This window comes from Aquarana catesbeiana, linkage group LG09 (genome assembly GCF_042186555.1).
Source record: "Aquarana catesbeiana isolate 2022-GZ linkage group LG09, ASM4218655v1, whole genome shotgun sequence".
Classification (NCBI taxonomy): Eukaryota; Metazoa; Chordata; class Amphibia; order Anura; family Ranidae; genus Aquarana; species Aquarana catesbeiana.
Genome location: NC_133332.1, coordinates 280,070,654 through 280,095,099, shown reverse-complemented (window position 1 = coordinate 280,095,099; position 24,446 = coordinate 280,070,654). Strand labels below are relative to the sequence as shown.

Here is a 24,446-nt window from a genome sequence, read left to right as displayed (position 1 = left end):
CCAAAAATCCATACCAGGCCCTTATCCGAGCACACAACCTGGCAGGCCGCAGGAAAAAAGAGGGGTACGAGAGAGCGCCCCCCCCCCCGAACCGAACCAGGCCACATGCCCTCAACATTGGGAGGGTGCTTTGGGGTAGTTGTGGGGGTCTGCGGGCGGGGGGGCTATCGGAATCTGGAAGCCCCCTTTAACAAGGGGACCCCCAGTCCCGGCCCTCCCCCTTGTGTGAAATGGTAAGGGCCCTACCATTTCACTAAAAAACGGTCAAATATGTTAAAAATAACAAGAGACAGTTTTTGACAGTTCCTTTATTTAAATGCTTCTTCTTTCTTCTATCTTCCTTCATCTTCTTCTGGTTCTTCCTCCGGTGTTCTCGTCCAGCATCTCCTCCGCGGCGTCTTCTTCCCTTCTTCTCCTCGGGCCGCTCCGCATCCATAGCATGGAGGGAGGCTCCCGCTCTTCTCTTCATCTTCTTCTCTTCATCGTTTCACTTTAAGCATTATTAAAATCACTGCTCCCGAAAAAACGGCCGTTTTTAAAACTTTTTTTTGCCTTGATCCATGTCCCCTGGGGCAGGACCCGGGTCCCCAAACACTTTTTATGACAATAACTTGCATAGAAGCCTTTAAAATTAGCACTTTTGATTATCCATGTTCGTGTCCCATAGACTTTAACGGTGATCGCGTGTTCAAACAAATTTTTTGCCTGTTCGCATGTTCTGGTGCGAACCGAACAGGGGGGTGTTCGGCTCATCTCTATGAAGTAATATATGGGAGGCCCTACTTCCACTAGCCCCAGCCTCATCCTTAATGTGATCAGCAGACTGAGGTATGACCATTCAAACAATGGTATAAGAAGCTGCATTCTATTTCTACAGTGGGGATGGAAAGTATTCAGACCCCCTTAAATTTTTCACTCTTTGTTATATTGCAGCCATTTGCTAAAATTATTTAAGTTAATTTTTTTTCCTCATTAATGTACACACAGCACCCCATATTGACAGAAAAACACAGAATTGTTGACATTTTTGCAGATTTATTAAAAAAAGAAAAACTGAAATATCACATGGTCCTAAGTATTCAGACCCTTTTGCTCAGTATTTAGTAGAAGCACCCTTTTGATCTAATACAGCCATGAGTCTTTTTGGGAAAGATGCAACAAGTTTTTCACACCTGGATTTGGGGATTCTCTGCCATTCCTCCTTGCAGATCCTCTCCAGTTCTGTCAAGTTGGATGGTAAACGTTGGTGGACAGCCATTTTTAGGTCTCTCCAGTGATGCTCAATTGGGTTTAAGTCAGGACTCTGGCTGGGCCATTCAAGAACAGTCACAGCGTTGTTGTGAAGCCACTCCATTATTTTAGCTGTGTGCTTAGGGTCATTGTCTTGTTGGAAGGTAAACCTTCGGCCCAGTCTGAGGTCCTGAGCACTCTGGAGAAGGTTTTCGTCCAGGATATCCCTGTACTTGGCCACATTCATCTTTCCCTCAATTGCAACCAGTCGTCCTGTCCCTGAAGCTGAAAAACACCCCCACAGCATGATGCTGCCACCACCATGCTTCACAGTTGGGACTGCATTGGACAAGTGATGAGCAGTGCCTGGTTTTCTCCACACATACCGCTTAAAATTAAGGCCAAAAAGTTCTATTTTGGTCTCATCAGACCAGAGAATCTTATTTCTCACCATCTTGGAGTCCTTCAGGTGTTTTTTTAGCAAACTCCATGCGGGCTTTCATGTGTCTTGCACTGAGGAGAGGCTTCTGTCGGGCCACTCTGCCATACAGCCCCGACTGGTGGAGGGCTGCAGTGATGGTTGACTTTCTACAACTTTCTCCCATCTCTCGGCTGCATCTCTGGAGCTCAGCCACAGTGATCTTTGGGTTCTTCTTCACCTCTCTCACCAAGGCTCTTCTTCCCCAATAGCTCAGTTTGGCCGGATGGCCAGCTCTGGGAAGGGTTCTGGTCGTCCCAAACGTCTTCCATTTAAGGATTATGGAGGCCACTGTGCTCTTAGGAACCTTAAGTGCAGCAAAAAAAAAATTTGTAACCTTGGCCAGATCTGTGCCTTGCCACAATTCTGTCTCTGAGCTCTTCAGGCAGTTCCTTTGACCTCATGAGTCTCATTTGCTCTGACATGCACTGTGAGCTGTAAGGTCTTATAGAGACAGGTGTGTGGCTTTCCTAATCAAGTCCAATCAGTATAATCAAACACAGCTGGACTCAAATGAATGTGTAGAACCATCTCAAGGATGATCAGAAATGGACAGCACCTGAGTTAAATATAGGAGTGTCACAGCAAAGGGTCTGAATACTTAGGACCATGTGATATTTCACATTTTCTTTTTTAATAAATATGCAAAAATGTCAACAATTCTGTGTTTTTCTGTCAATATGGGGCTGTGTGTACATTAATGAGGAAAAATTGAATGATTTTAGCAAATGGCTGCAATGTAACAGAGAGTGAAAAATTTAAGGGGGTCTGAATATTTTCCGTCCAAACTGTATATTCATACGTATAATACAATACTAGGTTTCACCAGCAGAAGGCATCACGCATTCATTCTTACTACAACATAAATAAAACAAGCAGAAAGGCAACATGCATGCAAAAAAGAAATCTCATTAAATATATTCTTGACTGATGCAGTTACATTAATGGGTAACTTAAAGGCTAACTCTATCCTTTAGACCATGTTACACCCATATTTAGGGTGTAAGATGGTTACAAGCTGACCTCCAAATTGCTCCCTCCTCTTCTCTGACAGCAGGCAGGGTTCTTTTTCCCTTGTGGCAGCCGTCCCTTTTGAACTTTTTGTGTCTGTGCAGGGATCTGCCTGCACAGCCACCTCATTCATTTACGGATCTGTGAATAAATGAGCTACAAGTCCCACAATGGCAGATGGAATTGTAGTTGTCAATGAAACACAAGTGCAGTGATCAGCCTACTCATAGTGTATAGAACCTTCATCCAGCTCTCTAAATGAAAAGCTGTAAATTTTAGGGAGCAGAAGAGTCTGCATTGCCACCACGATGATCATTGATCACATGCTTTGCAGGTTCATTTGCAGAATTATTATAAATGCAAATTTTTTTGCTGCAAATATGGGTGCATTCATTGTTATTTGTTTGTTTTTTTGCAAATGGTGGAATTAGCCTTCAAGCAGGCATAGATGTTCATTACATTATTATTATTTATTCAATTAAGAACCTTTTCTACCGCAGTAAATTCTTAACACTCAATCAATTTTGGATATACGCAATAGATTGTACAATATAAGTCTGAAAGTAATCCATCAAGCATCCTTGTGCCCTAAAGTGTTACTAAACGTAAAAATGTTTTTAGCTTAATGCATTGTTTGCATTAAGATAAAAAACACTTTCATTTATCCTGTGCCCCCCTTCCCCTGTGTGAATAGTAAGAGAGGGGAGAAGAGATCAGCACTGTGCATGGCTGCATCTTTTCTCCCCCTTTCTTCCTCTTCACACAGCATTTGAGAAGGAGCAGGAGCCATTAGCTCTTGCTGCTGTCAATCAAAAGCAGTGAAGAGGAAGTGTTTGGGGGGGGGGGGGTGTGGACATAAGTCCCGTTGTGTAAGTCTATGAAGCGCGGCTCCTCAGACACACAGGTCGGGAGCGTGCAGACTACACTCTCCCCATAGCAAGCAGCTGGCTATAGTGGTCATGAAAAGAAGAGGAGGAGCCAAGATCACCGCTGGGGACCCCAGAAGAGGAGGATTGGGGTCACTCTGTGCAATACCACTGCACAGAGCAGGCAAGTATAACAAGTTTATTATTTTAATTAAAAAAAAAAAACTGACTTTAGTAACACTTTAAGAGAACCATATAAACCCATTGACAGGAAGCCATTCTACCAATTCCTGTTATTAGTATTCTTAAAAAGAATTAAATGTCCCCAGCAGCCTCCCAACCAACCCCAAAGCCTTGTTCACACGGGCCGAAAATTTGCCAAAATGAGTGCGGCAGGAACCAGCTGACTTTCAACCCTTATATACAGCTCTCTGTTCTACAGAAGACCAGCTTCTGTTGAATAGGCATGCTGGAAAACCAGCATCCAACCTGCATCAGATCAGCGAACACAAAAGCACAGCGGGGGAGATTGCTGCACGGTGATCTATCGGTATTTTGGGTTTTTTTTTTTCATTCAGCCTGTTGGTTCAATAAAGCTGCATTTGTGCCTGCTGAGCAGTTTAGTTGGTTGTCACTGCGGCACGCCATCATGCACTTTAGTAACAGCACTGGATGATGCTATATTGTTGGTTGCTAACAAACTGAAACAGTTCAGGCACAATTCTGATTCATTTGGAACAGATGTCTGTGATGACATGATCTAAAAGATCTCATGGGAATGATGGCAGAAAAACACGTTTTATATGCACAACAGCATGTTATAACTTGATACAACATGTGTACAAATGTGTTTGAAAATTTTCATATTTTCAAGCACAAAAGCATTGGGCCCTAGAGCATTAGAAAACAAAAACTTATCTCCCTAAAAGGAAAGCAATAGTGAAATGAATGAGAAACTGACACAATAATATGTATATGCTTCCATCAGCGCCACCATGTGGAGCAATTGTATTCTGTCCAAAGTGCTGGTATAAAATGCCTTTTTTATTTCTCTTACCAGATATAATATAATAATACAGTAAAACCTTGGATTGAGAATAACTTTGACAGTGTTTTGCAAGACCAGCGATTTTTTTTTATAAATTTTGACTTGATAAACAAGCAATGTCCTGATATACAAGTAGCATCATGTCACAACTGAGTAAAAAAAAGAGAAGAGAAGCGCCTCCACAAATAGTCAAAAATTAAACCGCCTGTAAATGAAACGCAGGCTAAATGCGAATTAACGCGTTTACGCGCTGTTACAGGCGTTTGGCGTTTCAAATGCCTCTGAACATGCGTCCTGAATGCATTTTTTTGCTTTCCAAAAAATGCTCCTAAACTCAACTGCCTAGAAACTACTATAAACGACCCTGTGTACATATACTGATACAATAACAGAGAAGAGGTCAGGGGCAGCTAAAAAAAATACCCAACTGCTCCTAAACATTCGTTTACCAGCAGCAGTGTACATGAAGCCTAATGAATGAGATGCAATTAGTCATGCTTACAAGTTAAGCTACAATGTCACTCTTAGGCTTAATGTACATGGGACGCTGAGGCAACCTCCTCTGAACAAATTTTTTGACAGCTTCAAAACAGAGTTTAAAAACACCCGTATTGCACGTTTGCATGTCGGGTTTTGCTGTGTTTGCGTCTAGGAGCGTTTAAGATCACATCATAGGACCCTCCCAAAGCCCAAAAAATAGTATTATTTAACTATTTCAGTTATTCTGTGAGACCAGAGTGAGTAGCAGCAGCTGAGAGAGCAGCAGTGTACTTGTATCTACCTCAATTTTGGTGCTTTTACTATGGATCCCATAATCAGCATATGTGAGGAAAAAATGCAATTTTTTTTAATAGATTTAGTTTTTTTGCAATTGATTAGTATATGTTTTTGTTTATATTTTGTATAAGTTGTATATGTAATTTCATTTTTTTTTATTTATTTTTTAAGCAAAATTTAATTGCAATTTTTTTAACATATTTAATTTTTAAACTGCAATCGATTATTAGAATTTTTTTTTTAATTTCTTTTAAAAGCTGTATGTGTAATTTAATTTTTTTTTATTCATTTATTTTGTCTTTTTAATGAAAATTTTAATTGCAATTTTTAAAATATTTTTAATGAACTCTAACCGGAAACCCTAACTTGTTCTTCAAGGGGAAAACCCTAACCCCTTAACCCTAACTTGTTCTTCCAGGAGAAAACCCTAACCCCCTAACCCTAATGGGAAACCCTAACAGGAAACCATAACACTTAATTTGTTCTTCAAGGGGAAACCCTAACCGGAAACCCTAACTGGAAACCCTAACTGGAAGCCATAACACTTACCATAACCCTAAACTTGTTCTTCAAGGGGAAAACCCTAACCTTAACAATAACCCCCTAACCCTAATGGGAAACCCTAACCAGAAACCCTAGCCCTAACTGGAAACCCTAACTTGTTCTTCAAGGGGAAAACCATAACCCCCCAACCCTAATGGGAAACCCTAACAGGAAACCATAACACTCACCATAACCCTAAACTTGTTCTTCAAGGCAAAAACCCTAACCATAACCCCTAACCCTAATGGGAAACCCTAACCTTAAATTTCATGCAACTATGTTTGATCAAGTCCGGGGTGAAGCTCAATGGTGGTGTCATCTGGTTGAAATCTATCAACATATAGGTCAAATTCCAATTGTACTTTGGCTAACAGCAATGCTAGTGGTGTATTGGATTGGATCATGCTCATTAAGGGTATATAAATGTTCTATGAAGCATAGCAAGCAATTACAAGTTTTTAAAATATTTTTTGAGTGTTTTCTCATCATTTGCTATCATTTTTAAGCTTTGTAATGTTAAAAATAGGGCCCCTGTAAAAACGCTTATAAACTAAAACGCGGCTAAACGCCGGTACCGCGTTTAGCGTCTGAAACGTCGGAAAAATTTTGCCTTCAAAGAAAAGCCTATAAAGGCAACTGCCTAAAAATGACATTAAACAAACCTGTGTACATGTACACATAAGATAACATTGGATGAGTTCAGGGGTAGCTGAAAAAAGCAGCCAACTGCCTCTGAACGTCAGTTTACCAGCAGCAGTGTACATGAGGCCTGATACACACATCTTTAAATGTTCATTGCGATTGTTATTCTGGAACTAAACCAGATTTGCTCAAAAACATTACTGTGCGCTGTATTTTATTTTCATCATCAATAAAGGCTAAGTTCACTTTTTTTTTTCTAAAATCCAGCTCCCCTATGTACCAATATACCATTAACCACTTGCCGACCAGCTCACGTCAATATACGTCGGCAAAGTGGCACGGGTGCGCAAAATCCCATATGCGTACGTCGGCCCTTTAAGAGCCGCCAGAGAGTGCCAGCACAAGGATTTGTGTGTGTAAACACACAAATCCCTGTGCTGTCAGGGGAGGGGAGACATGTCTTTTGTTCCTAGTAAATAGGAACAACGATATGTCTCCTCTCTTACTCAGTCCTATCCCCATACAGTTGGAACACACTGGAGATGAGAACGTGTGTCTCCACCCACTCCCAATAAATGCAATAAATTGTAAAATCTCTGTACAATTTCCTTTATATTTACTAGCACTATGGAATAGGAGGACCCACCTGACCAATCCATTCAATTTGCATCAAATCAGGCATCCTGTGTACTACATAGCTGATGGGAGACCTAACGGTGATTGTTTAATCAGATTGTATAGAATGTGGGTGGCAATCAATTCAATTATAGAAACTGGGTGGCAATCCATTCAATTTGTATCAAATCAGGCATCCCGTGTACTACATAGCTGATGGGAGACCTAATGGCGATTGTTTAATCAGATTGTATATAAAGTGGGTGGCAGGTGGTATTGTAATGAGGGAGATGTGGTCCAGAGTGGTGAATACACTCTATCATGTCCTCTTCTGTGATGCAACAAGGAAGTGAAGGCTTCTTGGAGACGATGTACAGGAAGTGAATGCTGAGAGACTATCTACAGAAAGTGATGGAACCTGAAAATCATTAAAAAAATCTAATAAACTGACAAGTTTTTAAGACTCCTGTGATTAGGGTAAGTGACAGAAAAGCACACTAGAATGGCGGGGCCAGAAATGGCATTGGAAAACAATTCTATTTATTATGAAAAGTGAAATTCTGCCCCAAAAGGTGAACTGATCCTTTAAAGACGAAGCTTTGCTATAATATTGACATCCTTATTTAACCACTTCAGCCCTGGAAGGTTTTGTCCCCTTAATGACCAGGCCATTTTTTGTGATATGGCACTGCGTTATTTTGACAATTGTGTGGTTGTGCGACGTTCTACCCTAATAAAATAATCTCCCCCCCCCTTAAATAGAGCTTTCTTTTGGTGGTATTTGATCACCTCTGCGGTTTTAATTTTTTTTTGCGCTATAAACAAAAAAACTGACAATTTCGAAAAAAAAAATATATATATTTTTTACTTTCTGCTAAAAAAAACACATCCAATAAAAAAATTGTAAAAAATCTGTGTCATCAGTTTAGCCCAATATGTATTCTGCTACATATTTTTGTTAAAAAAAATCCCAATAAGCGTATATTGATTGTGCAAAAGTTATAGCGTCTACAAAATAGGGGATATATTTATAGTATTTTTTATTTCATTTTTTAAACTTGTAATGGAGGACAGATCGGACATCTGACACTTTTTTGGGAACCAGTGACATTATGACACTGGCAGGGAAGGGGTTAACATCAGGGGCGATCAAAGGGTTAAGCGTATTCCCAAATTTCGCTTTTGACGAAATCACGTACAGATACGTGATTTTGCGCAATAGAGCTGCCTTGCCGCAGTATTAAATGTAACTAAAAAAAAAAGATTATTCAATGCCTATTTCAAATCAATTAGAGCTGAATATGGAAAAAGGCTAAGGCTTCATGTACACGGGGACATTGTTTAACCTCTCCTGAACGGTTTAACTTGACAGCTAGAAACCGACGTCAAAAAACGTTCGTTTAGCCGCGTTTGCATCTAGAAGCATTAAAAATTATATATATATATATATATATATATATATATATATATATATATATATATATATATTTTTTTTTTTTTTTTTTTTTGTTAAAATGAAAAACGTCTGTAAACGAAATGCTGCTAAACGCAAGTTACTGTGTTTAGCAGCGTTTACAGGCACTTACAGGCATTTGGCGTTTCAAATGCCTTTGAACATCCATCCTGAATGCATTTTTTTGTGTTCCAAAAAATTCTTCCAAACTCAACTGCCTGGAAATGACTATAAACAACCCTGTGTAAATGTACTGGTAAGATAACAGAGAAGAACTGCTCCTAAATGTCCATTTACCAGCAGCAGTGCACTAAAAGTAGCAGGAAGCAGAAATCTGGAGTGACTTGTGGTCAATAAATATTAAAGCAATTACTACAGAATGTAACAAATGTGTTCTTAACTTAAAGCGATATTAAAGCCTATTTTTTTTTTTTTTTTTAATTCAATAAAAAAAAAAAAGGTATACTTACCTGCTTTATGCAATAGTCCCTTACCTCCTCTTCTGGAGTCCCCCACCGGCACCCTCTGCTCCTACTTACTGCAGGGCACCCATGTGGGAATGATCACAAACTGGGCAGTGTGTTTCCTAGACACACACAGCCTGGTTCAGCCACGCCCCCACTCCCACCTCAAAGGATTTGACTGACAGTAGTGGGAGCCTATGGCACCTGCTACTGCCTGTGTCTTCTGAGACAGCAGGGAGTGAAGGGAGAAGAGCTGCAGCTGGGACATGCATTGAGGTAAAAAAATGTTTATACTTTAGAACCACTTCCTGAGGCGGAGTGCAGACATCACATTGTTGAAGGAGGGGAGGGTTGGGGTAATTGTGCCATAATGTGCAAGTATGCTGTCATTGCCCACCCACACCAGAAGCAGTAAAGTTCCTCTTTAGAGCTAAACTTCAGGAAAAGGAACTATAAAAAGAGGTATGTGCATTCCTACTTTAACCTTGGTGCTTTGTGTTTTTCTTCTAGATCTGTGCAGTATTCCAGTGTTAAACGTTGCCTCTGTGCAGCAGCTTCATGAATTAAGGCCAGTCTTTGCTGCTCTCTTCTTGTGCAGGGTGACTGGTCTTTTATCCACACTCTCCTGTAGTTTCCTGCAGGCAGCCTATAATGATTGGACCCACTAGGCCCCTCCCCCAGCATTTTGTCTTCACAGGCAATGTGCAGCACAGTGATGACGTCACCACTACCTTTATATGGTAAATAAGTAACAAAATTTGGGGCACACAAACTGCCTATATATACTTTTCAACTATTGAAGGATAATTTAAAGTTTTTCATAACCTTTTAAAGCAGTAATAAAAACTGTACGAAGTTTTGTTTTTTAAAAATAGCCCCCTACAGATCTATGCATTTTAAGGCTCCGTGCACACAGGACGCTAAAAAAAGTCGCTCTGGACGTCGGATTGCTGGCAGGAAAACCCTGCTTTAAAAACGCGATTTTATCAGCGTTTTGCATTGGCGTCAATGCGTGTTTAGCCACACTAGCTTTTAGCCGCGTTTCTGTGCCTCGATTCAAAATCAATGGTTCCCTATAGGAGCCCATTGATTTGAATAGAAGTTGCACAAGAAGTCGAATCGTGATGATCCGTCTTGCGGTGCGACTTGTGTGCTGAGGATGAAGGGAAACCCCCACCAAAATTAAAGAAAAAAATGGCGTGGGGTTCTCCCCTCAGACGATACCAGACCCTCCGGTCTGGTATGGATTCTAAGGGGAACTCCCACGTCAAAAAAAATGGCATGGTGGGATCCCCCCAAAATCCATACCAAACCCTTAACCGAGCACGCAGCCTGGCAGGTCAGGATAGGGGGGACCCCATGCCATTTTTTTTCATTTTGGCGGAGGTTCCCCTTCATCCTCATCATGATCCGACTTCTGGTGCGATTTATATTCAAATCAACGGGCTCCCATAGGGAACCACTGATTTTGAATAGAGGCAGAGAAACGCCTGACAAGGCTTAATGCTCTGTTTAAAGCATTAACCCGTGTTTAACAGCTTTTACTGGCGTCTGGAGTTTTCAGGACTGCTCTTCAACGCGATTTTAAGGCGTTCAGCCAACAGCCCATAAACGCCCCTGCTGATAAACATCCAAAAACGTCCATGTGTGCATGGACACATAGGATAACATAGAGAGGGGTTTATGGGCTGTTAAAAAAAAATGCCCAAACTCCCAAAAACGATCGTTGATGAGCTTCAGTGTGCATGGAGCCTAAGATGTGTGTGTAAGGGACCTTTTACAATGATCAGTTTTTCAGTTTAAAAAAGCGTAAGAAAAATGCATTAAAAATGCATCTCTATATATCCTACGGAAATATTCACACCTGTCAGTTCTGTCTCAGTTGTGATTGTGGCTGTTTTCACACTGCTCCATTGAAATAATGCAGTAAAAATGCACAATGCATTCCTTTAAATCCTATGGAACTCTTCACACCGGTCAGTTGCTTTTCAGCTGCGTTTTTAAAAGTCCTGCTTGCTGCATTTTTGGTGCATGTTAGGGCCCTCTTACACTGATCAATTTTGATTGCATTTTCAGTTAAATAAAAACAGAAGAATATGCATTTTAACCTCATTTTTGCAACAGAGCAGTGTGAAAGAAGCCAAAAACACAACTGAAATGCAACTGACCGGTGTGAAAAGTTCCATAGGATTTAAAGGGATGCATTTTTCATGCATTTTTCTTCTGCATTTTTAATTTAAATACTAATTAATGTAAAAGGGTCCAAAATGTGCTATCATGCACTGCAGACTCAACTTACAAATGGGGTCCTCCAGCGCTGAGCTGTCACTGCTCCCAACGCTTCCATCTTCGCCCCATCTTCCTTCCGGATTTGCAGGCTCCGGCCATATGAATGGCCAGCCACAATAACATCACTTCTGTGCATGCCAGGAAAGGGAGGTCTCTTGACCTGGGAAAATGGGTCCACACTTGTTCATTACATAGTCCAAAGTTGGTGGGACACCTGCATCTTCAATTTGGATTTATGGTGAAAATAATACCTGTATGGGAATAAACTTTCCTTTATATTCTTTTGGCTTAATAAAAGTTTGTTAGAAGGGCCAGAAAACAACATTGCTGCTAAATCATGAGTGATCATTCCCAGCAATGAAGGCTTTTACTTTCTCTGTATTGCCTTTGCAACCAACAATTTTGTAGGTTGAGAGTTTACATATGCATTGGTTTAGACTCAAGCCGCTTATGTCTTTACAATATGCATGCACCTTACTTTATTAGGTGAAATATGCGGTATATTCACTCTAATAAATTTAGCACATGAACCTCTAAAACTAGATAAAAAAAGAGATTTATATGATATTATTAAAGTAGAAGTAAACTTCCATCTCTGAATTTGACCTATAGGGAAGCCTAAAATAAGACTTACCTATAGGTAGTGTAAATGTCGCTTAAACGTGCACAGTTTAGGAGATATTTACTGTACATCCAGCCAGTGACATCACTGGCGCATGCGCTCTGAAGGAACGGCCACCCGGTCCCTTCCTTCAGAGCCCTGTGCTGTAAACGGCGGCTCCCGTGCGCATGTGTGGGAGTGACGTAATTGCGTCTTTGGCCAGTCACAGAGCCGGGGTCCACAAACCCAAAAGCAAGACGGGTCAAGATGGGAGTGCCTGCAGCTGTGACATCTCTGTGCTGGAAGGGCTTCGTTTTAGGGCAAGTTTAACATAATATGCTAGTATGCGATGCATACTAGCACATTATGACATTACCTTGCAGGGTACAAAAAAAAAAAAAAGTCCAATGGTTTACAACCGCTTTAATTCAGTCAATATACTTACAAATGACAGTGAGCTGTATATGTTTTTCTTTGATAAAAAAGTAATTCCCTGTATACATTCTACTTTAGGATACATAGCTCACTTACCCATCTTCGATCAGCATAGGGGTATTAAGTGGTTCCATGTCTTCTGCAGCCAGTAGCTGATTAATGAGGGTGTGCGACTGAGGGTCCAGACTTCGGGTTTGGGATGGTATTATAGCAGAATGAGTAGAGCAGCTAAATAGGTGAGGTAGGTATTGATAGTGCGTTGGTGCAGGAGTGCCCAAATACTGGTCCCGAAGAGAACCAAATCCATTTAGTTCCACTGATCTACTGAAAGAGGAGATACTGAATGTCAGCACTACCAGTTTCAAATGCTAAAATAGAATGCAGTGATGTTTTTTGTTTTTCAGAAAGTATGAAAGATTAGTGCATCTACCTGGAGGAAGGTGTGGACACTGGAGAAGGCTGGTTACTTTCAGACACTACATTTCCTGGAGAACTGTGGTCACTATCTCCGTTGTTACTCCATGATGTGTTGGCTTCTTCCTCAAACTCTTGACCAGACATAATCCTTTCAATCTCTTCATCAGAAATCTGGTAAGAACAATTAGGTTACTCAACAAGCTTTAGAAATAAATGATTAGAAAAAAGGAGCAAACTTTATCAGAACCTTCTTTTCCTAAGAGATTTCCTTTGAAATTCTGCCCATCTAAGGCTTGCTTTATCGTAACTGCTTAAAAAGCATTAGAAGGAGGTTAGCTTTAATTTGTTTGTTCAAGACAATCTAAATCTGTTAGTGCATATAAGGCTGGCAGGCCATACACTGTTCGAATCTCAGCTGCTTCAGCAAGAACCGGCCGAGATTCAAACCGTTTGGCTCCCTACACACTGGGCTTAACCACTTGCCTACCAGGCACTTTCACCTCCTTCCTGCCCAGGCCAATTTTCAGCGCTCTCACACTTTGAATGGCAATTGCGCGGTCATTCAACACTATACCCAAATGAAACAATCAAATTATCATTTTTTTCACACAAATAGAGCTTTCTTTTGGTGATATCTAATCACTGCTGGGTTTTTTTACTTTTTACAAAAAAAATAAGACCGAAAATTTTGAAAAAAAAAAAAGTTTCTCTTAGTTTCTGCCAATAAATTTCGTAAATAAGTCATTTTTCTCCTTCACTGGTGTGCCCTGACGAGGCGTCGCTGATGGCCACTGAAAGGCTGCACTGATGGGCACCAATAGACTGCACTGATGAGGCTGCACTGAAGGGCACTGATTAGGTGGTTCTAATATGCCGCACTGATGGGTGGCACTGATGAGCACCGATAGGCGGCACGGATAGGCGGCACTGACTGGCATTACTAATGGGCACTGACTGGTGTCATTGATGGGCACTGCTGGGGCTTAACTGTAATCAGGGCACCGATGATCAGTGCCCTGGTAACCTGTCCTGGACTCCCCTGAGAGGAGATGCCGCTGATCGGCTCTCCTCGCAACACACTCAGTGTGACACAGCCAATCACATGGTTAAAGAGCCACGTCATCAGCTCTTTACCGAGATCGGGGTCTCGCCATGTCCTAGGAACATGGTGGGGCCGTGATCGGCATGCTGCGCGCCCCCGTGGATGTTATATGATGTCGTCCCAGAACAAGAGCCGCACCACTCTGACCCGCAGTCATTTGATGGTGGGTGGGCAGCAAGTGGTTAAAAAAAAGCCAGTTCTCTTGGCAGAAAAAAACGCTCATACAGAGCATTTTTTGTACAAAGTTTGGACAAGTTTAGGAGCGTTTTGTGTTTTTTTTCTGCCAGTAAGCTCCAATCAGGAACGCAAACCAGAAAGTTTTTTTTCTGTCTCTAAATGTTGAGCTCAAAATATGGATGTAATCATCCTAATGTGCATGGACACATAGGATAACATTGATTTACTTCTACAGGCAGAACACAAAGCAGCGATTTCTAAGCCAGTGTGCATGGAGCCTTAATGGGCAGGCTGAATGTACCAAGTCAATCAATCAACTTGGGTACAACCAGCCTGCCGGATTCTTTTACGGATTCTCTTCGCTCACCCTCTTATAGCATCTGCCAGCGATAATCATTTTCTTCCAGCGGGGGTGGCTTCCCTGGTCTGGTCACATGATCTAGCTCCTCTGTCAGCCCACAACCGCTGCAGGGGAGAGGAGAGCACCAATGACGAATAGGACATAGTAAGGGGAATGTCACTGCTCCCTGCAGTTGCAATTCCACTGCAGCTGACTGACACAGGGGAAATTACGTGAGCAGACTGAAAAAGGGAAAGATACAGATCTTTCTTACGCAGGTTAAGCCTTGTATACATGGGCCGAATGACGGGCGGCACCAACCGATTCAATAGAAACCAAACCAGACTATGGTATTACACAGTGCTGCCTGCAGTTCCTGGGAGCTGGTATGGTAAATGTTGAGTACAGCTGGCCATATATTGCTTGAATTTTGTCTGGGTCTTAATGGCTAGGCCAAAATTTGAGCAGTGCTGACACGGCTTCATTTGATAAATGTTGAATGTTCAATAATCTTTTGCCAAAGGAGCCTGTTGAAAATTGTTGGCTAAACAGCCCCTGTATCCAATCAGATGCAAGAACTGCTTGGGAATTTTGATAGCCAGAGGGCGGGGGTGGGAAATGGGACGGTCTGCATGGAACACCTGTGCATCCCGTGCGTGCAAATATGGCCCTCGTACAGGTGTACGCTTAGTATGCTCATGTAAACGAGGCTTAAACTGCTCTGTGCAACTATATTGGAAAGAAGTAACAGTATTATGCAGCGCTAAGGACAGCCAATAAATGAAAATACCAAAATTACTATATCGTAATTAATACCGTGAAAAATTACCAAAACTATTTATAACCACTGTTGAATAAGTGTATAAAATTAATAGTGTCAAATGAACCAAAAAGAACATATAAAAAGTCCCATCACAAATAGTGCTAATAAAAAAATCAAAAATAAAGTTCATAAACGTAGAAAGGAAGAAAAGCTGATCCAAAATCCGTGATAAAGGAAATCCAATCTTCCAAACAGTGAATACACCCAAGTGAATATGAGGCTCCTTACCGACTTAAAAGACCAACAAAGGTCTATCCAGGCAAATGGGAGATTACAGGTTTCCCAATAACCTATATCAGCATCTGGGTCTGTGGCTGAGGCTGTATGGATACAAGATATCAGAGGCACCAATCACTTAGTATCAATGGTCAGATCCAGGTCCACCCAGCAGCTAGGGGCAACACACCAGGGGTACTACAGCTGTTGGAGAAGCCAAAAAGGGCAGTCCATAGCCCAGTGTAGAGACAGAACTTCAAAGTCAAAGTTGAAGTTCTTTTCTTCCTTTCTACGTTTATGAACTTTATTTTTGATTTTTTTATTAGCACTATTTGTGATGGGACTTTTTATATGTTCTTTTTGGTTCATTTGACACTATTAATTTTATACACTTATTCAACAGTGGTTATAAATAGTTTTGGTAATTTTTCACGGTATTAATTACGATATAGTAATTTTGGTATTTTCATTTATTGGCTGTCCTTAGCGCTGCATAATACTGTTACTAATATCTGGAGTATGTGTCTGACTCTTTTATGCTGGCTGCTTTGGTAATTTGGGTTAAAAACTCTGTGTTTCACTAATGTGTTTTTTAGTCTGTGAGGATTAACCCCTTATAGTTACCAATCATTTATTGGGTTTCTAGCGCAGCGTTAGCCCTTTTTTGGGTTTTTTATATATATATTGGAAAGAAACCTCCTTTTCTGGCAGTCCCTGCCAGCGCTGTCCGCTCCTCCCTCTTTTGGGTGCCCCCTGTAGTAAGTCAGGTGCTAAGGAGGCATCAATGTGCGCATGCTCTCGTGCTGGGCTGTGTTTGCCCCCACTGTCTCCTCATAGGAGTTTGACTGACAGCAGCAGATGCCTATTTCTCAGCTTTTCTCCTGTGAAACCAGGAAGTAAGGGGAGCGGTGCTGGAGCTGGAGACTACACTCGAGCGGTGACATGGAACCAGGTAAGCATGTTTAGGACAGGTAGTGGGAAATTTTAACGTTAATACACAGAATGCATTAAGAAAACATTTAGACTTTAAACAAACACTGTGCTTGAAAACAGCTAAAATTGATGGATAGGCGAAAAACAAATCCACCACAAATACTGATTCCAGAGACCTGCCCTTATTTAGAATGATTTCTTCAAATTCTGAAACATATCACTGCTGGGAATGGGTTACAAAGTGTTAATATATGTGCTAGGAAATGACATTCCTGCAAAGATAAAGGCACACTATGTGCTTAACAAGCTAATGATTTATTCGGCCCACCAAAGTAATCATATAACCTACATTTACGCTTTGCACAAAAGAGTTGTGAGGTAAATTACCAGAAACTAACGTTGTCTCTGGTTTCCTTCAATTGTAACTTCCAATGCATGAATCATCTATATTCTCTGAATCATGTATAGGATGAGAAAAGAGTACTGCACTACTATATCAGTGGGCGACAACGAAAAGGAATAAGCCCCTGTACATGACTGATGTTTGGGATAAGGTGACCAATGGTGACTTTTAAGCACACCCACAAAATCGCGCCTTTATTTCAATCAATATTTAAACAGTATAAACAATAATGCAAACCTTAACAATACCCAGTGGGGTAATATGCCTGGTTTTACAGTTAAGCTGGGTACACGTTCTGTTTTTTTTTCATTTAGCCAAAAAAAAAAAAGAACAGTTGAGTACAATAATCAGCACTGCAGCCAACGATTAAGCCTGGGTTCACACGAGCGCCATCTCAGAGATCGCATGTGATTCGCACCCACACTGCAGGTGCCGATCACATGCTATCTCTGAGCAATGAGAGTTCAGCCACACAGTTTTATGGGTGAACTTGCATTGGATTGGCACAGAAATAAGTGCAGGGACTTGTTTTTTCACCACACTAGAATCGGATCGCATGGGTGTTCTCACCTATGTTATCCGATTCCTGTGCGAGTTCACAGTTCGCACTGCGATCTGTGAACAAAACTGGGGGTGTCATAACTTTGTTAACGACACCCGCAGCGGTTTGCACAAGGCAGTGGAGCGATGCGGGAACTGGCGCAGGAATTGCGCTGGTTCCCGCATCGCACTAGTGTGAACCCAGGGTGAAGAAGGTTTTCCGGTGGGTCTGTTCGACAGAAGCTGGAATAACGATCAGCTTCTGTTGAACAGAGGGCTACACACATATGACTTGGCCAGTCCCTGCTGAAACTCTTGAATTTTGATCCATGTGTACCCAGCTTTAAAAAGTCAAAACCATGCAACACGTGAGCATGACTAAGATTATGAAAGAAGTGGGACATACTGGGATAAAATACAAAAACAAGGGTGGGTGTGGCAAAATTGCACATAACACCGCCTACCTCTCCGACATGACGTGTGGATAAACTTGGTTAACACTTCTACTAAGGGAAAAGTTGGTAATGTATAAAAGTATTTGTCCTGACAAATTTTCTAAAATATGGGAAAATTGGTTAAAGACTCCAGTAAAGTTGCCGACCCAACTATTTATTACAGGTACTTGTATAGCGCCGAAAATGAATGTAGTGCTTTACACATATATTGTACATTCACATTAGTCCCTGCCTTCACGGAGCTTACAATCTAAGGTCCTCTAAGGTCATCACAGATGACAAGGGGGCACTCTGTACGTTTGGAGCAGTGGCGGCGCCAGACGTATGGATTCCAATGGGTTTTTCTTTTTTGAAGCACATGATTAGAGCCGGAGGCTCTAATTGGCTTTAAAAAAGGGTGGGATCGGGGGGGGGGGGGGGGGTCGAAGAGCACTGTGCCCTGAGCCCACCCAGTTGTGTGACAATAGCAAATTAATATCCCAGCATTGCCCAATGTCTTACCTGTACAGGACCAATGCTTTTGTTTCTTCCACCAGGCATTCCATCTTCTCTAATAGCTGCAAAGGAAGAAAAGAAAAAGTGTTTTATACTAGTTTATAAAAGGTTTCTAGTTTTACAAACGCCGGATGAGGAAGGAAAGACTGCCATGTAGAAAAGTATTTTGTCCTGTATTAAAAATGCTCATACTTTCAAAACTTTATACGAGAAAATATGTATAGATATAAAAAAAAACAAAATAAATGTATTTATATATATATATATATATATATATATATATATATACACACATACAGAGAGAGAGAAAGAGAGAGAGCTATATGTATATATACACACACAGGCACACTACTGTGCAAAAGTTCTAGCCAAGTGTGAAAAAACGCTGTAAATTAGGAATGCTTTCGGAAATAAAAGTGTTAGGCCCCATGTACACGGGACGCTGCTAAACGTACAGAGGCAGTTAGACGCTTTTTTCAACTGCCCCTGAACTCATTCAATGTTATCCTATGTGATCATGTACACAGTCTCGTTTATTGCCATTTTAGACAGTTGTGTTTAACAGCGTTTCTTTGAAAGCAAAAAAATGGGTTCAGACGCCAAAGATTGCCACGTTTCAGACGCCAAACGCGACTAAACGTGGCTAAACGCGGTACCGGCGTTTAGACATGTTTTCGTTTATAAGCGTTTTTAAAGGTACCCTATATTTTTGACCTGAAAAGACAAAAATATGATGGAAAACGATGAAAAAACATAAAAAAAAAATAGTTTAAAATGTTTTAATTTAAAAAAATAAAAAATAAAAAAATATTTATTAAGCACAATTTAAAAATTGAATATATAATAATTTTTGCAACAAATATTTGCATAAAAAATACAAAAAAATAAAAAAAACAAGAAATTACATATACAGCTTTAAAAAAAATCTCAAAAATGTATTAATCAATTAATATTTAATTATTAAAAATATAAAAAAAAATTGCAAATAAAAATTTAATATATTATAAAAAATGAAATTAACGTTTACATTTGCATTAAATAGACAAAATATTTTTTGTAATAATTAATTAAATTAATTTAAAAACTTTTTCTAGTCATACTTTTTCTAGTAGAAGGTCAAATGTGGCAATACACATGCGTGTGAAATTAAAAAATTTGTCGGGGTAGGTACGCAGCTGTACTTACATGCTGGAAACATATCCTACCGACATTCACTGTGCAATCAATGGATGGGTCCAATAGCGACGAACTCTGACTCTGGACCTCGCACACAATTTTCTACGTCGTTCTAGCCTCATCAAGAGCAACGTCAGGAGCATTTCCTCACATATGCTCATTATGGGATCCATTGCAAAAAAAAAGCACAGAAATACTGTAGAGACAAATACAAGTATACAGCTGCTCTCTCTGCTGCTGCTACTACTCACTCTGGTCAAAATGGCTAAATAGTTAAATAACAATGTTTTTTGAGCTTGGGGAGGATCTTAATGAGGTTATCTTAATAAACGCTTCTAGACGCAGTAAACGCGGTAAAACGTGGCTAAACACGGCAAAACGGGCATTTCTAAACGCCGGTTTCAAGTTCGTTCAGAGGAGTTTGCCCCATTGTCCCGTGTACATGGAACCTTAATAGATTTCTTTTTATAAATTAACAAAACTGAATGTAAATGAACTGAAGAGAAATCCGAAACAATATTTGGCGTGACCACCCTATACCTTAAAGGAACACTAAAGGTAATTTAAAAAAAAAAAAAAAAATAACAAACATGTTATACTTACCTCCACTGTGCAGCTCGTTTTGCACAGAGTGGCCCCAAACCTGCTCTTCTGGGGTCCCTCGGCAGCTGTTTCAGCTCCTCCCCGCTGGTGGTGAGTTCTTGCGGGCGCGCTCCTGTGATACAGCCGGCTGCCATAGCCACTCACTGTATCACTTGGCCCCGCCCCCCGGCGTGCCGCGTCATTGGATGTGATTGACAGCAGCGCGAGCCAATGACTGCGCTGCTTTCAATCCATCCACTCTAGCCAATCAGCAGTCAGGCTGATCAACGAAGAGGATGTCGGGGGCGAGCGCTGGACTTTCGAGGGCTCAGGTAAGTAAAACGGGGGGGCTGGGGGCGGCGGTATTGTCGGAAGTTTTTTCACCTTAATGCATAGAATGCATTAAGGTGAAAAAAGTTTTACCTTTACAACCCCTTTAAAAACAGCATCAATTCCTCTAGGTAAACTTGCACACTTTTATTCAAGGAACTCAGCAGGTAGGTTGTTGCAAACATCTTGGAGAACTAACCACAGATCTTCTGTAGATATAGGCTGCCTCAAATCCTTCTGTCTCTTCATGTAACCCAGAAAGACTCAATGTTAAGGTGGTTGTAAACTCAAATAAATATTACTGCCAGCCCCTTTGTTCTATCAAGCCACCATACACAGTGTATATGTTTGTATAAAACTATGCCTGTAAATACCATATCTCAGATCTTTTCTGGCCGGTCACATTACCTCCGGCCGCTCTCCTCCTCCTCCCACTGTAGCCCTTAGATCGGAGAAGGAGAGCGGTATTTCGAGGCATCATGTACACTGTGTAGAATGGCTTGATAGAACAGAGGGGCTGGCAGTAATCTTTAACTTTACTGGAAGCTACTAATAGTGGCAAGAGGGGAGAGGTGGCACACACACACACGAGCTGACAGGGAGGGAGGGAGGGGGAGAGGAGGAAAGAGGAGAGCAGCGGTATTGACAGAGGCATGTAACCTGACCATGGTAATGATGGATCAGTAGGCATGATTACCGTGGCCAGCACACTAAGACCCCTTTCACACTGGAGGCGTTTTAACACTAAAAATAGCACCTGTAAAACGTCTCTCAATGCTCCCCAATGTGAAAGCCAGAGTGCTTTCACACTGGGGAGCTGCGCTGGCAGGATGTTAAAAAAAAAAGTCCTGCAAGCAGCGTCTGGTATACACCACTTCTCCACCACCCCTCCCTGGTGAAATGAATGGGCAGTGCTGCCAAAGCGCCTTCAAAGCGTTTAGGCAGCGGCGATACACGGGCGCTATTAACCCTTTCTTCGGCCGCTAGCGACGCTTTACCGCTAACGCGGCAGGCGGCTCAGTGTGAAAGGGCTCTAAGGGGGACATAGGAAGAGGCAGGATCAACAAAGTTTTCAAGTTTTTTACAGCAAAGAGACGGACAGATTAGACAGCACACACAGTGTGTGTGCGCTGTTTAACCTGCTATAAGGGAACAGGATCTCTCTTTTTTTTTTTTAGGGTTACAACCTCTAACCACTTCAGCCCCATAAGTCCATCTAGTTCAACTCCCTTACAGACCAAAGCATTTTTTGTGATACGGCACTGCGTTGCTTTAAATGACAATTGCGCAGTCGTGCGACACTGTACCCAAACAAAATTTACGTCCTTATTTTCCCACAAATAGAGCTTTCTTTTGGTGGTATTTGATCACCTCTCTGATTTTGAAAAAAAAAAAACAACAATATTTTTTACTTTCTGCTATAAAACACATCCAATCAAAAAAATTTTTAAAATCAAATTTCTTCATCGATTTAGGCAAATATGTTTTCCACTACATGTTTTTGGATTAAAAAATCCCAATAAGTGTATATTGGTTGTTTTGCGCAAGTTACCACATCTACAAACTATGGGATAGATTTATGGATTTTTTATTTTTACTAGTAATGGTGACGATCAGCAGTGTTTGGCGGGATTGCGGCAGACAAATCTGACACTTTTTGGGGAACAGTAACACCAACAGAGTGATCAATGCTAAAGAATATGTACCGTCACTGTATAAATGACACTGGCAGGAACGTGGTTAACATCAGGGAGTGATCAAAGGGTTAAATGTGTGCCTAGGGGGTGCTTGCTACCTGTGTGGGGGATTGTTTGACTGGAGGAAGAGAGAGATCCATGTTCCTGCTCAGCAGGAACACACGATCTCCCTCTTTCTCACTGACAGAATGGCGATCTGCCTTGTTTACACCAGCTGCTGGACCTGCTGATTGGCGTGCGCCCCAGACCTGGAAGAAGCAAACAACGTACAGGTACGTTGTTTCACGCAGCAGGGCTACCCTGCCACAGTATATGTGCGGTGGGCGGTCTGGAAGTAGTTAAGATCAGGGCTCTGCGGGGGCCAAACCATCACTTCCAGGACTCCTTGTTCTTCTTTACGCTGAAGGTAGTTCTTAAAGGATAAGGTCACGTTTTTAAAAACAATACAAATAAATGAATATCTTTTATGCAGGTAAAAACTGTGCATTTAGTATTTTTTATGTTGGGAGCCTGGAAAGCACTGCACCCACGATCAGTAGATCATGGGTGCAATGCAGGGCTCTTGCAGACTCTGTGTGTAAGCTGTTTGGCTGTACATCGTATGGCCAAACAGTTACACACTAACAGGAAGCATCAATGAACTACAATAGCGCTGTGGTAGTTCAGTGAGAACTGCAAGCCGATAGCCGCAAAGGCTGCACGACCTTGTAGTTTGCGGTTCAAAGAACTCTGTGAATGAGTGACGTGGCCGGGCAGGGGGAGGTTCGGGGGCCGGTGGATTTGTAACATGTTACACCCTGAATATGGGTGTAACATTAAAGGGGTTGTAAACCTTCGTGTTTTTTCACCTTAATGCATAGGATGCACCTGGCAGGGTTTTACTTACCTGAGCCCTGGAACTTGACCGGACGGGGACACGCTGTCTCTCTGCCCGGGGTTCTCGGCTCTTGATTGGATAGATTGATAGCAGCGCAGCCATTGGCTCCCACTGCTGTCAATCAAATCCAATGATGTGGTAGCTGGGGGGCGGGGCTGAGTCATACATTCAATGCTGGATTTGGGAGCACGCCCGCAAGGTAACCCCCTCAGAAGAGCGCTTCTCCTAGGGGGTTATCTGATGTGGGGAGGAGCCGCGAGACCACCGGGGGACCCCAGAATAGCAGGTTCGGGGCCACTCTGTGCAAAACTAGCTGAACAGGAGGTAAGTATGATATGTTTGTTATTTAAAGAAAAAAAAACAAAACAAACCCTTAGGCCCCTTTCACACGAGGCGGGCTCCGTTTCTACGGAGCCCGCCTCGGTCCGCCGGCTCAGCGGGAGATCAGTCCGTTGATCTCCGCTGAGCCGGCGGATGACAGGTCCCTCTCTGCTCACTGAGCGGGGAGGGGCTTGTCAGGCGCCGCTGCCGCCTATGGAGGGATCGGACGAAAACGGACAGCGTGTCCGTTTTCGTCAGATCTCACCCGATCCGATCCGCCAGCGACGGATCTGGACGTAGAGCCATACGTCTGCTTTTAGCGGATAAGGTCTCCGCTGACATCCGACGCTCCATAGGCTAACATGGATCGCCCGTTCAGGTCCGCCGTCAAAACTGACAGGCGGACCTGAACGGTCCGATCGTGTGAAAGGGGCCTTACAATCCCTTTAAACATGTTACAAAAGGTGAACTTGTCCTTTATTGACATTGGCCGCATGTTTGGGGTCATTGACCTGCTGCAGAATAAATTTGGGGCCAATCACACAGATCTCTGATGGCATGGCAGGATCTGTTCGCATTTCTTAGCATTGAGGACACCATTGATCCTGACCAAATCTCCAGCTTCATTTGAAGAAATTTAAATATGTAAAAATTGATGCTGGTTTGAAGCCAAAGGGTAGTGACACCAAATATTGATTTGATTTAGATTTTTCTTCTGTTTGCTCACTTTGCATGTTATAAATTTATAAAAATAAACAATTCAAATATATATATTTGAAAGCATTCTTACGTTACAGCATTTCTTCACACCTGCCTAAAACGTGTGTGTGTGTTTGTATACACATTAGGTGATTAGGTGGAATGGTTTTCCATATCAATGACTACGAAATTGTGGTAGACTAGAGCAGCCCTCAAATTTTCCACTCGCCTACTCGCATTTTGCAAGCGTAAGCTGCCTCGGAGCAGAGGGGGGTGAGCACCACGGCAAGCGGGATTGAATGGAAGCGATCGCCCAGGGGAAGAGAGAGTGGAGGAAGAGAGAGGGAGGCCGGATCATCACAGAGCGGGGATTGACCGCTGTAACAGCTTTCATTTGAATTGTCGTCCACT

General features: G+C 41.9%; 1 protein-coding gene across 1 annotated transcript in view; it reads right to left on the bottom strand.

Moving 5' to 3' along the window:
- NR6A1 (nuclear receptor subfamily 6 group A member 1) overlaps positions 1–24,446 on the bottom strand; it is a 149,690-nt gene that overhangs the window by 37,315 nt on the left and 87,929 nt on the right. The window contains exons 4-6 of the mRNA XM_073600981.1: positions 18,360–18,415; positions 12,883–13,040; positions 12,549–12,776 (exon numbers count right to left, since the gene is read on the bottom strand). Coding sequence (XP_073457082.1) covers positions 12,549–12,776; positions 12,883–13,040; positions 18,360–18,415 — 442 coding nt within the window. The remainder of the gene's footprint in view (positions 1–12,548; positions 12,777–12,882; positions 13,041–18,359; positions 18,416–24,446) is intronic.